At 54.2% G+C, this 14,368-nt stretch overlaps 1 protein-coding gene across 1 annotated transcript; it reads left to right on the forward strand.

Moving 5' to 3' along the window:
• Positions 1–176: 176 nt before the first annotated feature.
• RPN1 (ribophorin I) lies at positions 177–13,913 on the forward strand. Its single transcript, NM_001082605.2, is given in 10 exon segments — positions 177–455; positions 2,954–3,018; positions 3,535–3,841; positions 7,403–7,612; positions 8,465–8,657; positions 9,010–9,109; positions 9,777–9,915; positions 10,280–10,399; positions 12,147–12,392; positions 13,365–13,913. Coding segments are annotated over 10 exon segments (1,830 nt in total). The 5' UTR covers positions 177–188; the 3' UTR covers positions 13,548–13,913.
• The last annotated feature ends 455 nt before the right edge of the window (positions 13,914–14,368 follow it).

Consider the following 14,368-nt stretch of genomic DNA (forward strand, 5'->3'; position numbering starts at 1 on the left):
GACACGAGGCCGCCGCGCGCGCAGGCAGGCGCTCGGCGGGCCGCCCGTTGCCATGGAGACCGGGTCCTCGTGCGGGCGCCGCCATCTTGGGCTCCGGCCGGGCCAATGAGCGGCTGCGCCGTGGCGGACGCGGGGCGCGCGCGGGCGTGCGGGGGGCGGGCGCCCTGCGGCTCAGCTCGGTCCCGGCCATGGAGGCACCCGCAGCCCGCCTGCTGCCGCCGCTGCTGCTGCTGCTCTCGGCCTGCGCCCCGGCGCCGGGCCGCGCCTCCTCGGACGCGCCGCCGCTGGTCAACGAGGATGTGAAGCGCACGGTGGACCTGAGCAGCCACCTGGCCAAGGTGACGGCCGAGGTGGTCCTGGCGCACGCGGGCAGCGGCTCCTCGCCCCGCGCCGCCTCCTTCCTGCTGGCGCTGGAGCCCGAGCTGGAGGCCCGGCTCGCGCACCTCGGCGTGCAGGTGAGCGGGGCGGCGGGGCGGCGGGGCGGCGGGGCGGCTCGGCGTCCGCCCCGGACACGTCAGCACCGGCCTGCGGCGCGGGCGGCCGGGCCCCGGCCCTGCGGGGTCACGGGGAGCCGCCTGTGGTCACAGCGGTCGGAAGCTCCGATCTCCTGCTTCCAAGGTTGTGCCTCTTTGAAACCGTTGCACACAGAACGCATTTCTTACGGCTGCGAAGAACTCTTTAAAAAAAAAAAACAGTTCTCTCTTCTTTGAGTTAGTTTAAAAGCTCGTGCGAGTAATACGGTACAGAAGAGGAAAGTCCCGTTCTCTGCCCCCCCGGCGTGTCCTCACTCTGACAGTAAGCAGTAAACGGCTCCCCAGGCGGCTTCTTTCTTCCAGGCACTTCAGTCGTCAGTTTACGTCCCTCGAGGAGGCAGTGCTGGCTTTGGGCGCAGGGGATACGCATGCACGGAGGTTTGCCTTTCATTGCTGTTCCCATTAGACAACGTGGATTAAGTGGTTACTCAATTATGAGTTGGGAAAATAGTCATTACAGTGTCTTCTGAACTTGGAGCTGTAAAGTTGCCTTTATAGAGGTCATGCTTCCGAAATGACTCCTGTTCCCTTTCAGGCCTCCTCCATGATGTAGGACGCAGTTTTACTTCAAGCTTTGTGGAAGCATGGATTAAAACTTCACTTTTCTGTTCTGAACTGTTAAGTCCTACTCTTTTATAAAAGCTCCTCCTACCTAGCGAGGTTGCCAGAGTGTAACCAGACAACAGCAGAAGCTATCTGGCCATCGTGCCTGGAGAGCGCGCTTCCAACCTGGATTACTGTACTGGTGTCTTACTGAGAATTCACCTGCTGTTGGGTGTTGTCGTCGGCATTTTAAGGACATTCTCATTTAACTCTCACGACAGCCCTTTGATGTGTAGGTACTCTAACTGCAGGTGAGGGCTGGAGTCTGGGGGCTGAGTTGTTAAAACCCCTGCCTGCAGTCTTAGGGTAGAGTCAGGGCTTAGGCTAGTTTGTTTAAGACTTCATTTGTGTTCTTCAGCACACTGCACTGCCTCTTCTGGCCTAGGTGAGAAGAGGCAGGGTTCTGCAGGAGTATGAAACCTCGCGGTCCCATCACCAGATTTATCCAGAGTCTTTTTTTTTTTAATTTGGAGTCCAAAAGAGAGGCTCCTTTGTACCTCTTTCTCAGTGGGGGACATAACCAGATGATGAACTTAACCAAGACGATGTGTATTTTCCAACAACTGACTGGGAGTCTTGGTGCGGTTGCTTGAAGTATTTTCAGGGAATTATCTTCACCCTTACATGTAGAATTTCAGAAGCTGGTGGAAGGGACTGTGGGGATCAGTGACTAGGAGCCAGTGGTTCCTTGTCTCCTTGCCACCAAAGACATTTTTCCTTTCATTTGCATCCTATATTTGAAACCTTTTGTCTCTAATCTTTTGTTAGTTCAGGCAGTGAATCTGATAAATACTTAAAAATGAAGAGGAATAGTTCTTAAGACAAAATCACCATATAGCTGAACAGTGAGAGTTCCTGATAAATAGGAATATACTAGAATGTTCCCATTGTGCTAAGAGTGGAATCGGTTGTGTTTATTAGGCTGTTTGACTCTGTTGAGGATGATCGTATGATAACTTTTAGGCTTTTGAGATACTACAAACAGCTTTCTCATGATAGCTTTGCATACTCTATTGGGGATCACTGCTTCAGTCCTCAAAGGTAGTCTTAAATTTTTTTCTTTTGGTGGAGTTTGGATTGGCAAAGAGATAGTGGTGGGTGTATAAGCTTTTTCCTTAGCACCTGCTCCACAGTCTCATTCGAGACACCTGCTCTCCTCAGAAGGACCCTGCAGCCCGCTGGAGTTGGCATGCTCTTTGTGGTTGTACACTGGGCTGCAGGGAGGGGTGAGGGGAAAGGAGTGTGTCGTGGAGGGAGGGGTGAGGGGAAAGGAGTGTGTCGTGGAGGGAGGGGTGAGGGGAAAGGAGTGTGTCGTGGAGGGAGGGGTGAGGGGAAAGGAGTGTGTCCTGCCGTTGCTTGCACCACTGTTCATGCCTTTTGTGCAAGTCAAGTCAGTTTTCATTACACGTGAGGCTTTTCTACTATACCAGTAAATAATGCTCAGGTTTTTTCCCATGCGTGTTTGAGTGTAAATGAAGAACAAAATCTCCAGAAAGAAACCTTTCCGGCCTTTATATTTGGGCATGTGAACTGTATTTGGAAGTATATCTTTAATTTGTACGTGTGTATTTTATCATTCAGGAAAATATTATGGTTTTATGGAGCATATTATACAGCTTATTCAGTGAAAAAGTCAGTCTTTTGAAGTGTTCCTGTATTTTGGTTGAAAAATTGTTACTGAATGGTGAAGAATTCGATCTTCACAAAGTTCTGGCAGCAGGAATTCTTTAACGTGGACATTCTGAGGCAGTTAATTGCTGACTAAAAATTTAGAGGCTAAAAGACAAAAAAGAATAACTTCCTTTGTCCTGATGCAGGTGAAGGGAGAGGATGAGGAGGAGAACAATCTGGAAGTGAGAGAAACCAGCATTAAGGGTCAAAGGTAAGGTGGCAGCCAGCATGCGTCTGCCTCGCCGCCTCCGGTTGCACGTTATCCGCAGGCTGGAACCCCAGCAGCAGAGTGGCCTGGCGCTCCCAGCGTGTCGGGGGCTGCCTCAGCGCGCCTGGACGCGTCTCCATGTCGGCCGGCCTACCGTGCGGCTCTACTGCAATGCTTTCAGCACTTACCCTGTTGTTGGACATTTGGGTTGTTCGACACTCTTATAAACAACCTTGAGATGAACATGTAGACATTTGTGTTTTTATTTTGTTTGAGGTTTTTGGGCCACACTGCATGGCTTGCAGGATCTTCCCTGAGCCACCGCAGTGGAAGCCCAGAACCTAAGCCCTCGGCCACCAGGGAACTCCCTGGACGTTTGTCTTAAAAGGCTTACATTAATAGGTTGAAGGTAGTCTCTTAGAGGCCAGTGGTGTCACCTTGGCACAAAATATCGCTGTGCCTTTGAGCCGCTCTTTTTTCAGTGTCTTGGTCTCTTGTTTCCCCTCGTTCTTCCTGCAGCGGGAGATTCTTCACAGTCAAGCTCCCAGTGGCTCTTGATCCTGGGGCCAAGATCTCGGTTATCGTGGAAGCCGTTTATACCCACGTGCTTCAGCCGTACCCAACCCAGATCACCCAGTCGGAGAAGCAGTTCGTGGTGTTTGAGGGGAACCATTACTTCTACTCTCCCTACCCGACCAAGACGCAGACCATGCGTGTGAAGCTCGCCTCCCGGAATGTAGAGAGCTACACCAAGCTGGGGAACCCCACGCGCTCCGAGGACCTCCTGGACTACGGACCCTTCCGTGACATCCCTGCCTACAGTCAGGTGGGCCCTCGCCACACTTGTCCGCTCTGGAGTCCTAGAGGGACTGCTCGTTGAGAGGCTTGGGTGGGACTCCAGGGCCCTTTGTAAAATCAACCCCAGGATTTAAACGTGCTGAGAAGTGACTCCGTGGGGCTCACCCCCTCCTCCTGGGAGTTCAGGTAGAGGCTGCGGCTTGAGGAAGGCTTTGTAAAGGAGGTGGGACTTGGGGCAGAGGCAGACAAAGCATCATGGGCAGAGGTGTCACGGTGGCATTCGAGCTCTACCTTAGGCTTCAGCTGGCCTTTCTCTTTTTTCGCTCTATACTCACAGTAGATTTTTTTTCAAGTTCTCAAAGCAAAGCATGAAAGAAAGTGAAGTCGCTCAGTCATATCCGACTCTTTGCGACCCCATGGACTGTAGCCTACCAGGCTTCTCAGTCCATGGGATTTTCCAGGCAAGAGTACTGGAGTGGGGGGCCATTCCCTTCTCCAGGACCACCTGTTTGTTTTCTCCAGGGGATCTTCCTGACCCAGGGGTTGAACCCGGGTCTCCTGCATTGTAGGCAGACGCTTTACCCTCTGAGCCTCCAGGGAAGCCCAAAGCAAAACCTGTGGACATTTAAAAATCTCTGGTGGTGTACTTTCAAATGGTTTCTCAAATAATTTAGCCAGTTTGTTATGGCACCAGCAGTATGTGACTGCTAGCTTCCCCACATCCTTGTCAGTACTGGCATTAAATGCGATCACATGTGATTAATAATTCAGTTGGATTTTTGAAAATCTAGTCGTAGAATGAATGAAGTGGCCATAGCTATAAGAATTAAAATACACCTTATCTTGTTCATTTCTTGGACTTCTGGGAAAGAAAGGTATCTTGGTTTTTTCCTTCCGGTTTTATCGAGGTATAATTGACATACAGCCCTGAGTAAGTTAAAGGCTTACAGTGCAAAAATTTACTTCCTCATGAAACAGTTATCGCAAGGAGCATAGCGCACATTCCTCAGCTCACGCAAAGTTAAAGAAACAGGTACTTGTTCAGACCTGGGCTCCAATTGCGGGTCTTCAGTTATAGAGTTTATGGGGTGAAGGGCTGTGAATTTTAAAAAAAAATTAAAAAACTCTTTTCTTGTGATGAGAACTCTTAAGATTTACTTTTAACCTTCATATATAATGTACAGCAATAGTAATTACATTTTTCATGTCGTACATTACATCCCTAGGACTTACTGATGTCGTAACTGGAAGTTTGTACCTTCTGACTGCCTTCATCCAATTCCCCTTCCCTCCACCCCCCCATCCCCCACGCCCCGCCTCTGGGGGCCACAAATCTGGTCTCTTTTTGTGAATTTGTCTTTTGCTTTTTGAAGTTTAATTGACCTACAACACTTCATTAGTTCCTGTTACGCAACATAGTGATTGAATATTTCTGTGCATTTCTGAATGACCACCAGGGAAAGCCCGGCTATGACGTGTCACCATACAAAGACACTCAAGCTGCCGACTGCACCCACGGATTCTGCGTCTGGAGTGCTGCTCTCAGTGGCCCTCGCCTGTGCCCCTCCTCCCCCCGCGCCCCTCCTCCTCCCCCAGTGCCCCTCTCCTCCTGCCTCCCCCGGCGCCCCTCCCCCTCCCCGGCCCCTCCTTCCTCCCCTGGATCCCCCTCCTCCTCCCCCAGCTCCCCTGGCCCCCCAGCCCCCTTCCTCCTCCCTCTGCGCCTCCTCTCCTCCCCCTGCGCCCCCCTCTCCTCCCCCGCCCCCCTCCTCCTCCCCCAGCTCCCCCTTCCTCCCCTGGCCCCCCACCCCCCCTCCTTCCCCTGTGCCCCCCTCTCCTCCCCCACCCCCCTCCTCCCCTTGCGCCCCCCTCTTCTCTCCCATCCCCTCCTCCTCCCCCACCCCCCCTCCTTCCCCTGTGCCCCCCTCTCCTCCCCCTGCGCCCCCCTCTCCTCCCCCGCCCCCTTACTCCCCCTGTGCCCCCTTCTCCCCTGGCCCCCACCCCCTCCTCCAACTCCCCCCCCTGCCCCCCGCCTCTGGGGCCCCCCTCTCCTCCTCAATGGCGACCACCTGTTTGTTTTTATGACCGTTTCTATTTCCTTTGTCCATTTGTGTTTCAGATTCTACATTTAAGTGAGACCATGCAGTGTTTGTCTTGTCTGAGTGATATTTTACTTGAATACTTAGCCGTACCGTCTAGCTGTATCCACGCTGTCACCAATGGCAGGCTTTCCTTCTTTTCTGCCTGAGCAGCGTTCCACTCTGTGTGTACCTCACATCCGTTTGTCTGGTGATGAACACTGAGGTTGCTTCTATATCTTGGTTATTGTAAATGATGCTGCTGTGAACTTTGGGGTGCAGGAATCTCTTCTAATTAGTGTTCTCATTTTCCTGGATAAAGGCCGAGAAATAGAACTGCTGGGTCATGTGGTAGTTGTCGTTCCATTTTTTAAGGAATCTCCTGTACTATAGGGCGTCCCCGCTGGTTTCCGTAGTGGCTGCCCAGTTCATATTCCGACCGGCAGTGCACAGGGCTCCTTGTCCACATCCCCGCCAGCGCTTGCTGTTTGTTATCTTTCTGGTAACAGCTGTTCTGACAAGTGGCCTCTCCTCGTGGTTTGGTTTGCGTTTCCCTGATGATCAGTGACGTCTGACAAGTGGCCTCTCCTCGTGGTTTGGTTTGCGTCTCCCCGATGGTCAGTGACGTGGAGTGTTTTTCACTTGCCTTTGGCCGTCTGAATGTCTTCCTTGGAAAAATGTCTGTTCAGCTCCTCTCCCCATTTAAATCGGCTCATCTGGTTTTGATGCTGAGTTGTACACGTTCTTTCTGTGTCTTGGATGCTGACCCCTGACTGGCCGTGCCGTTCGCAGATGTCTTCGCCCGTTCGTAGGTGACCTTCCTTCTGTTGACAGTTCACTTGGCTCTGCAGGTTTGCAGGTTTATAGTTTATATTTTCTGGTCCTTTCGTCATTTTACCTTTAAGATTTTTTTATTCAATTTATTTAAATTAAAAAGAAACAAAATAGTTCACCCATTTCTGCAACCCATGTCTCTGGCAACCACCAATCTGTTCTTTGTATCTGTGACCAGAAAGATTTCCTAATACTGACTTCAGGGCTTCTGGGTGTTTTTATTTGTAAAATGGGGATAAGTAGTACTTACTTCATTATGCTGTTCTGAAGACTAAATGAAACGGTATGTTTATTTAGAGCTCATAAAGGAGTGACTGTCATGTACATACAGGTTAGCCACATAACAATATATTATCCTAAAACATCTCTTCTGTGAATTTTTCCAGATAACTTTTCTCCAGGAGAGAAAAATCCAGTAATGCTCTGCGTCTTGCTCAGTTTTAGGCTATTTGTTAACTCACCGGCGACAGATGATGTCTTCATTAGCTCTTACATATATTGATATTTCCTCGTTACTGTTTTTCTTTATTTACGACTTAAGATTTTTAAAGAAGTTTTGTGGAGTTTTGTTTTTAACCATCCTGGGGCTGAGGTGTAGACTGTCTGCAGTCAGTTTGTCGTGAGCTAGTGTTGATTCCTATTCCCTCAGATCCTTGACCTCCTTGTTCCTTCCTCTGCAGGACACGTTCAAAGTGCATTCTGAGAACAACAGCCCTTTCCTGACCATCACCAGCATGACCCGTGTCATCGAGGTCTCCCACTGGGGTAACATTGCCGTGGAGGAGAACGTGGACCTGAAGCACACGGGCGCCGTGCTCAAGGGGCCTTTCTCGCGCTACGATTACCAGAGGCAGCCGGACAGTGGGGTCTCCTCCGTCCGCTCGTTTAAGGTGTGGGCTGATGAGCCTGGACACTGGGAGACACTGTGACTGTCCAGTCAGAGGGAGAACGATGGCCCAGCCTTAGGCCCTGGTCGGGGAACTAGCAGCACAGCCCGCCCCCCCCCCCCCCAAAAAAAGCCCCATTCATGTAAGTCAGCCATTTTCTTTTACAGAAAATGGGAATAATGGAAAAAGGAGGAACAAAACCAGACCCTAGCATTGCTAACACTTATGCGTATTTCTTTTTTCTTATAATGTCGTTTTTAAAAAACATTTGATCGTATTGCATATACAGTTTTATATCTTCTTTTGTCTTATAAATGAAATCTTATAAGCATGTTCATGTACCTGCATAATACAGAAGGGCTCAGTGAACAGACAAAGGCATTATATTTCCCCTCGATTATCAAAAGGTGCTTACAGGTTTGGAAGTAAATAATTTAAAAGTAAGTGAAAATTTTTTTAAATTGTAAAAAATACTAGGTGGAGAAACCCCTTTTGTAAATAAACCATAAAGCGTGTAGTGATTTGATGTGCTTTCTTCCATCTTCAGTGTCCCTTCCTGCAAAACAACTTACAGGTTATTTTTAGCTTTGTACTTAGCCCTTAGCATCTGCAAAGGTATTTATAGGAATCTGGCTATTTGCCACCCTTGACTGAGAAGCAGATGAGGTATCTAGAACGCTGAAGCCGGATGAGGGAAGTTAGGCTTTCCTGAGGTGGTTCACATGGAGATGGTCTCTTTATGGCGTGCTGTGCTGAGGAGCTTGGGGCGGGACGTCTGTCCTGGGTCCTTCTGTGGGTGGTCCTTCTCTGGGTCCGTTTCTGGGGTCTCCAAAAAAGTGTGCTTGCTCTCTGCAGACCATCCTCCCCGCTGCGGCCCAGGACGTGTACTACCGCGACGAGATTGGCAACGTGTCCACCAGCCACCTGCTCATCCTGGACGACTCCGTAGAGATGGAGATCCGGCCTCGCTTCCCGCTCTTCGGCGGCTGGAAGACCCATTACATCGTTGGCTACAACCTCCCAAGCTACGAGTACCTCTATAACCTGGGTCAGTCTTCAGTAATTAGAGGGTGGAAAAGGCAAAGCCTGTCTTTTTCTTTCCTGTGGGGTTTCTCGTTGTTGTGTGTGATCATCTGATGGGGAGAGCGTGTTCTCCTCGTTCTCAGGAAGGCTGGCCTCAGGAACCCCTTCTCACGGGTGGCTTCCATGTCTTCAGCACGCTGACTCTGGAGCCCCATCAGACGCAGGGCGCTCCTTGAGCGAGAGCTGGCTGACGCGGCCTTTCATTAGCGGCGGGCACTTGGCAGTGGCCGTTGCTCCTTGTGGCGCGCAGGGCCTGGGTTCTAGCACTTGGAAAGGCGCACACGAGCCACTCAGCGCTGTGTCTGCTCGACCCTTAGGAGACCAGTACGCGTTGAAGATGAGGCTGGTGGACCACGTGTTTGATGAGCAGGTCATAGACTCTCTGACCGTGAAGATCATCCTGCCGGAAGGGGCCAAGTGAGTGTGCCCTCCCTTCCTGCCCCTCCTGGTCCCACCCTCTTGGTGCCTTGGGGACTCTGGGTTCCAGGGTGCAGAGGAGGGGCTCCTGGCGGTTTAACCTGGAACATCCACAGCAGGCCTGGGTGATGGCCCCAGGCCGACGGGTGCCCACCAGCAGGAAAGAACTCAGAGTTGAGGCAGGCGGGTGGCCTGTGCTGTGCTCCTCACAGAGGGAAGGACAGTGGAGACAGTCTGTCCTATCTGGGCTGGTCAGACCAGGTTCAGAAGGCCAAGGTCTCAGATGGTGTATCAGGTTCCATGATTATAGACAGAGGAGCTGTCTTTGGCCGATTTAAGCAGAAAGCAAGGAATCTGGAAGGGAGAGGGATCTCATCAGAAGACAGCCTCTGCTGAACCAGGATGGGGCACACAGAGCCCAGCATCTTCATGAGTCCAGCGGGTAGAAACCAGTGGGCCCTCACAGGGCCGCCTGCCCTTGGCACGGGGGGCGAGACTGCTCAGGCAGGCTTTTCTGGCAGTGGGCCCCTGGTTTCGGGGCCAGGTGGAACCCCTGCTGGGCGGGGAGCGGAGTGGAGTAGGACCGGGGCCCTGGGGGGTCCCTGGGCCTTGGGATCCTCGCCGTAGGAGTGCGGTTTGTCAGGCTGTCACACCCGGTCTCCTCCAGGAACATCCAGGTGGACAGTCCCTATGAGATCAGCCGCGGCCCTGACGAGTTGCACTACACCTACCTGGACACGTTCGGCCGGCCCGTCATCGTGGCCCACAAGGAGAACCTAGTGGAGCAGCACATCCAGGACATCGTGGTAGGCGCGCACGCTGCCCCCGAGAGTGGCCGCGGCACGCGCGCACGCCGGGCCCCCTGCAACCCCACTGAGGGTGGCCGCGGGCGGGGCGCGCATGCCGACCCCCGGGAGCGGCCACGGGCAGGGCACACACAGCGGCCCCCGGGAGCAGTCGCGGGCATGTGCACGCCGGTACCCGGCAGCAGTCGCGGGCACGCGCACGCCGGCCCCCCGGCAGCAGTCGCGGGCACGCGCACGCCGGCCCCCCGGCAGCAGTCGCGGGCACGCGCACGCCGGCCCCCGAGAGCAGCCGCGGCCTGGGGAGGCCCCTGCCCCGGGCTCTGCGTCCGGGCGCACCCCCGTCAGCAACGCTCCCCCTTCTCAGGTGCACTACACCTTCAACAAGGTGCTCATGCTGCAGGAGCCGCTGCTGGTGGTGGCCACCTTCTACATCCTCTTCTTCACCGTCATCGTCTACGTCAGGCTAGACTTCTCCATAACGAAGGTACCCGGCCGCCTGCGTGGCGCGCTTGCCCTGCGTCCGTCTGGACAACACACTGTAGCCTGGACAACCACCCCCACCCCCACCCCCCCCCGCCTGTGGCCCCGGCGATCCTTAACCTTGGAGCCCCTCCTCCTGTTGCTGTCATCATGGGCCGTGATGCTGTGAGGTCAGGCTGCCGCCGGGCGGCGAATGCCGTGGAGTGGGCAGCGGGCAGAGCGCCTCTGGAGCAAGGCGCCCCACCGGGCAGGAAGTGGGAGGTGTCTGGCTAGACGGAGCAGCATGCAGACAGCAGGGCGGCCTTCAGTGGGGCCGTGGGTTTGAACAAGGACCTTGGTCCGGCTGGTTCTGTGGTCCCCCAGGCTGCCCGGGGTGGGGGTGCGCCAGGCAGTGGCCAGTTAGCCCTGTCACGTGGGAGGGCTGAGTCCAGGTTTTATGATGACATATGCCCATTTCCTAAGGTATAAAGACTGCTCATTCTTTAAAGTGCTGACTTTTAAAATAATTCTACATGTAGACATTTTGCAGAACCAGTAAAAACAAGTCGTGTGCCCCCATCACCCAGACGGAGCAGTTAACACTTGGGCCAATGTCTGTGTGTAATTTTCTCCCTGGGCCATCTGAGGGGGAGGCGCCGACCGTCCGTGCGCGCTCAGGTGTGCGTGCAGCCTGCGGGCGCCGCCTCCAGTGGCTGGAGCACACGGATCAGCCCCGGGAGCATGGAGTCGTGTGAGGACGACCAGCGCGAGCCCTGCGCCTCCTGCCCCAGGGCGGCCTCTGGAGCGCGTGGTTTTCATGCTTGAGGCTCTGTTGAGGATGCTGCGCTGCATTTAGTTGTCATATTTCGTTAGTCTCCTTTAATCTGGAACGTTTGTAATTTAGGTTTCTTATGGCTCTCCCTGAGAATTCCTGTTACGCGTTTTTGGTGAGAGCGTGATAAGCTGGAGCCCGTGTCTGTGGTGCGTGATGCAGGAGGCGCCTGGTGCCAGCTGGCCCAGGGCTGGTGGTGGTGACTCCTTGGATGACTTGGTGCCTGTCTGGTTTCTTCACCAAAAAGTTACTGCTTTTCTCTTTGCAATTAATACAGTCTGTTTGAGTCTATATAAATACTGTATACGTTCACCCATTAGGTATCAGTGTTCATTATCGGTTCTTGTCTGAACCTGTTAGCGGTTGTGGTGGCTGGAAAACTGTGGGGCCTTTTACCTTAGCAGTTGGCTGTCCACTGTAAGGAAAAGCATCCCTCATTGGTTGGTTGTTTGCATTCAGTGTTTTCTGTTGGATCACTGTCCACTGCTCTCTGCAGTAGGCCCGTGCTGAGAGGTTCTGGGGAGTGTGTGGGGCCATGTCTAAAGGGCTGTGGTGGCCACGGAGCTCGGGCTTCATCCTTAGGCCCTGAAAACATGTGGAGATGCTGAGCAGGAGGGAGCCGCAGTAAAGGCCCTGGGAGCCCCCCTGCCGCGGGCTCTCCTCCCTCAGCACCTCCCTGCCCTTGCGTGGCCCCCGGCGATAGCGTACCTTTCACCCTGTCTGTCTCTGCTGCCGGACCTGGATGTGACCCTGTGCCTCGTCTTCCCGGCCCATGCTGCCCACTGCTGAGCTGTCCAGCTCCAGGGTCGGCGAGTGTGCTTCTCTGGCTTCCCAGGAAGATGCTTTTCTGGCTTCACAGCTGGGGGCGGGTGCTCCTTGGGAGGTGACGGTCAGACCGGGCTCAGGCCCAGATGTCGTCACATACGATGTCTCTCCCCAGGACCCGGCTGCGGAAGCCAGGATGAAGGTGGCCTGCATCACAGAGCAGGTCTTGACCCTGGTCAACAAGAGGCTAGGTCTCTACCGTCACTTTGACGAGACGGTCAACAGGTACAAACAGTCGCGAGATGTGTCCACTCTCAACAGCGGCAAGAAGAGCCTGGAGACAGAGCACAAGGCCCTGACCAGCGGGCTGGCGCTGCTGCAGTCCCGGCTGAAGACCGAGGGCTCCGACCTGTGCGACAAAGTGAGTGCCTGCTGCCGCCGCGCACCTAGCTCACGTCTGCCTCGGCCCATGCAACCGATGGTGTGGGACACCCCGACTCGCCGCCAGCTTGTGGGGCGAGCACTTCCGTCGTGTTTCCGTGTTGCGTGTGCCCCCCTGGGGGTGTGAGATCTGGGGTCTCGGGGCCTGCACAGCACTGTCCACGTGGCCGCTGTGGAGCGCTGCCCCTCCAGCTGCTGAGGCTGTGGGGAGGAGCACTTTGAATGACGGCTTGGAGTCCAGGCTCTGATTCATACTTGGTGAACCTGGAAAGTTACCTAACTTGGGTGCCTCAGTTTCCGCATCTCTAAATTGGGGGCTGAGGGGAGCCCTCGGGTCCTGGCTGAGCTCGCAGCCGTCGTGGCTTCAGGCCTGTCAGTGTGTGTGAAGTGTGGGAAGCCCGGGGGTGAGGCCGAGAGCCCCCGACCACTGCCCCTCCTGTCGCCCTGCGCTGCTCTCGCACGCGCACCTGCCCTTTCTGACCCATCAGTCATATACATCCTCAGGTGGGTGCTGTCTGTCGGCTTCCACGGGCGGGGTGCCTGTCTGTTGCGTCTGCTGTTTTCCAGAGCGTAGACGCGTGCCTGGCACCGTGGCTCATAGATACTTGCTAAGTGTTGGACGAATGTGGCTGTTAAAGGCCTCAGCTTGATGCCCAGTCAGTGGTAACGCACGTTGCCTGCCCTGCTGTCCGTCCTTTGCCTGACAGTCCCTGGCCCAGTCTGGCAGTGGGAGGGAAGAGAACGGATGTTCCCCGAGTGCCTGCGTGTGCCCAGCACCGTGCAGGGGGCTCACGTGTTGTCACACTTGATGCTCACACTCTCCACGGCCCCAGGGCCAGAGACTGAAGGAACAGGGCTTGTAGGGGTGAAGCTGGCCTCTCCCCCCAGCGTCCCTGCCTTGGGAGGTGGTGCAGGGACACACTTGACCCTGCCCTGCTCTTGCCTCGGCCAGGTGAGCGAAATGCAGAGACTGGACGCGCAGGTCAAGGAGCTGGTCCTGAAGGCGGCGGTGGAGGCCGAGCGGCTGGTGGCCGGCAAGCTCAAGAAAGACACATACATCGAGAATGAGAAACTCATCTCGGGAAAGCGGCAGGAGCTGGTTGGCAAGATCGACCACATCCTGGATGCCCTGTAGCCCTGCAGACGCAGGCTTGGGTGTGAACGGCAAGGCCAGCACAGACCGGCTTCTGGAGTTTGCAGAATGCTTTCAAGGAAGACAGAAGTCAGGCCCTGCCTCAGGCAACGCAAGAAGCTTCATTTTTGTCCCTAAAATATCCCTTTAAAACAACAGCAAAACTTAAACGTCATGAACAACAAAATATCTTTGTGTTCTGAACAAAGAAGTTTTTGAGTTTTGTTTATTCTGAATCCTAGGATATTTTTGGCACCTGTAAGCCCCTTGTTTATGGCCTTCTAATTCCTGATGTGTGGGTATTTTACAAGCGTGTGTGTTTTTTAAAAAGTGCGTGTGACCAAGTGACAATAAAGTTGGGACTGTGAACTTGGGTTTCGTTGTGCTGAAAACCTCTCATAACTTATTTCTTAACTTTGGAGATAGTACTTTCATCAAGTGCTTTTTATCCACTAAACAATGGATTTGCAAAAAAAAAAAAGGGATTTGCTCCTGGGAGCAAGTTTGTGTGGCCAGTATAGGTTAATTTTACATCTGGGAACCCTGATGCCACAAAGGTAAAGTGGCCTGGGTGAGGCCCCGAGCCGTGTGGAGGGGTGTGGAGCACCCGGGGCACGAGTTCTTCCCGGCGCTAAGGCGACAGTGGAGCAGAGTCCGCGTGGACAGCAGTGACGTGACGGCCAGACTCAGTCACAAATCGGCAAGCCCTCCGAGGGTACACACGGGAGGGCCCGGGCGGGATGGCCGTGCCAAGACCCGGGGCCTCTTCAGGCTGCGGGCTGCACCCTGAAGTCAGGCGAAGGGCAAGCAGAGGGGGACACGCT

This window comes from Bos taurus, chromosome 22, assembly GCF_002263795.3.
Source record: "Bos taurus isolate L1 Dominette 01449 registration number 42190680 breed Hereford chromosome 22, ARS-UCD2.0, whole genome shotgun sequence".
In the NCBI taxonomy this organism is placed as follows: Eukaryota; Metazoa; Chordata; class Mammalia; order Artiodactyla; family Bovidae; genus Bos; species Bos taurus.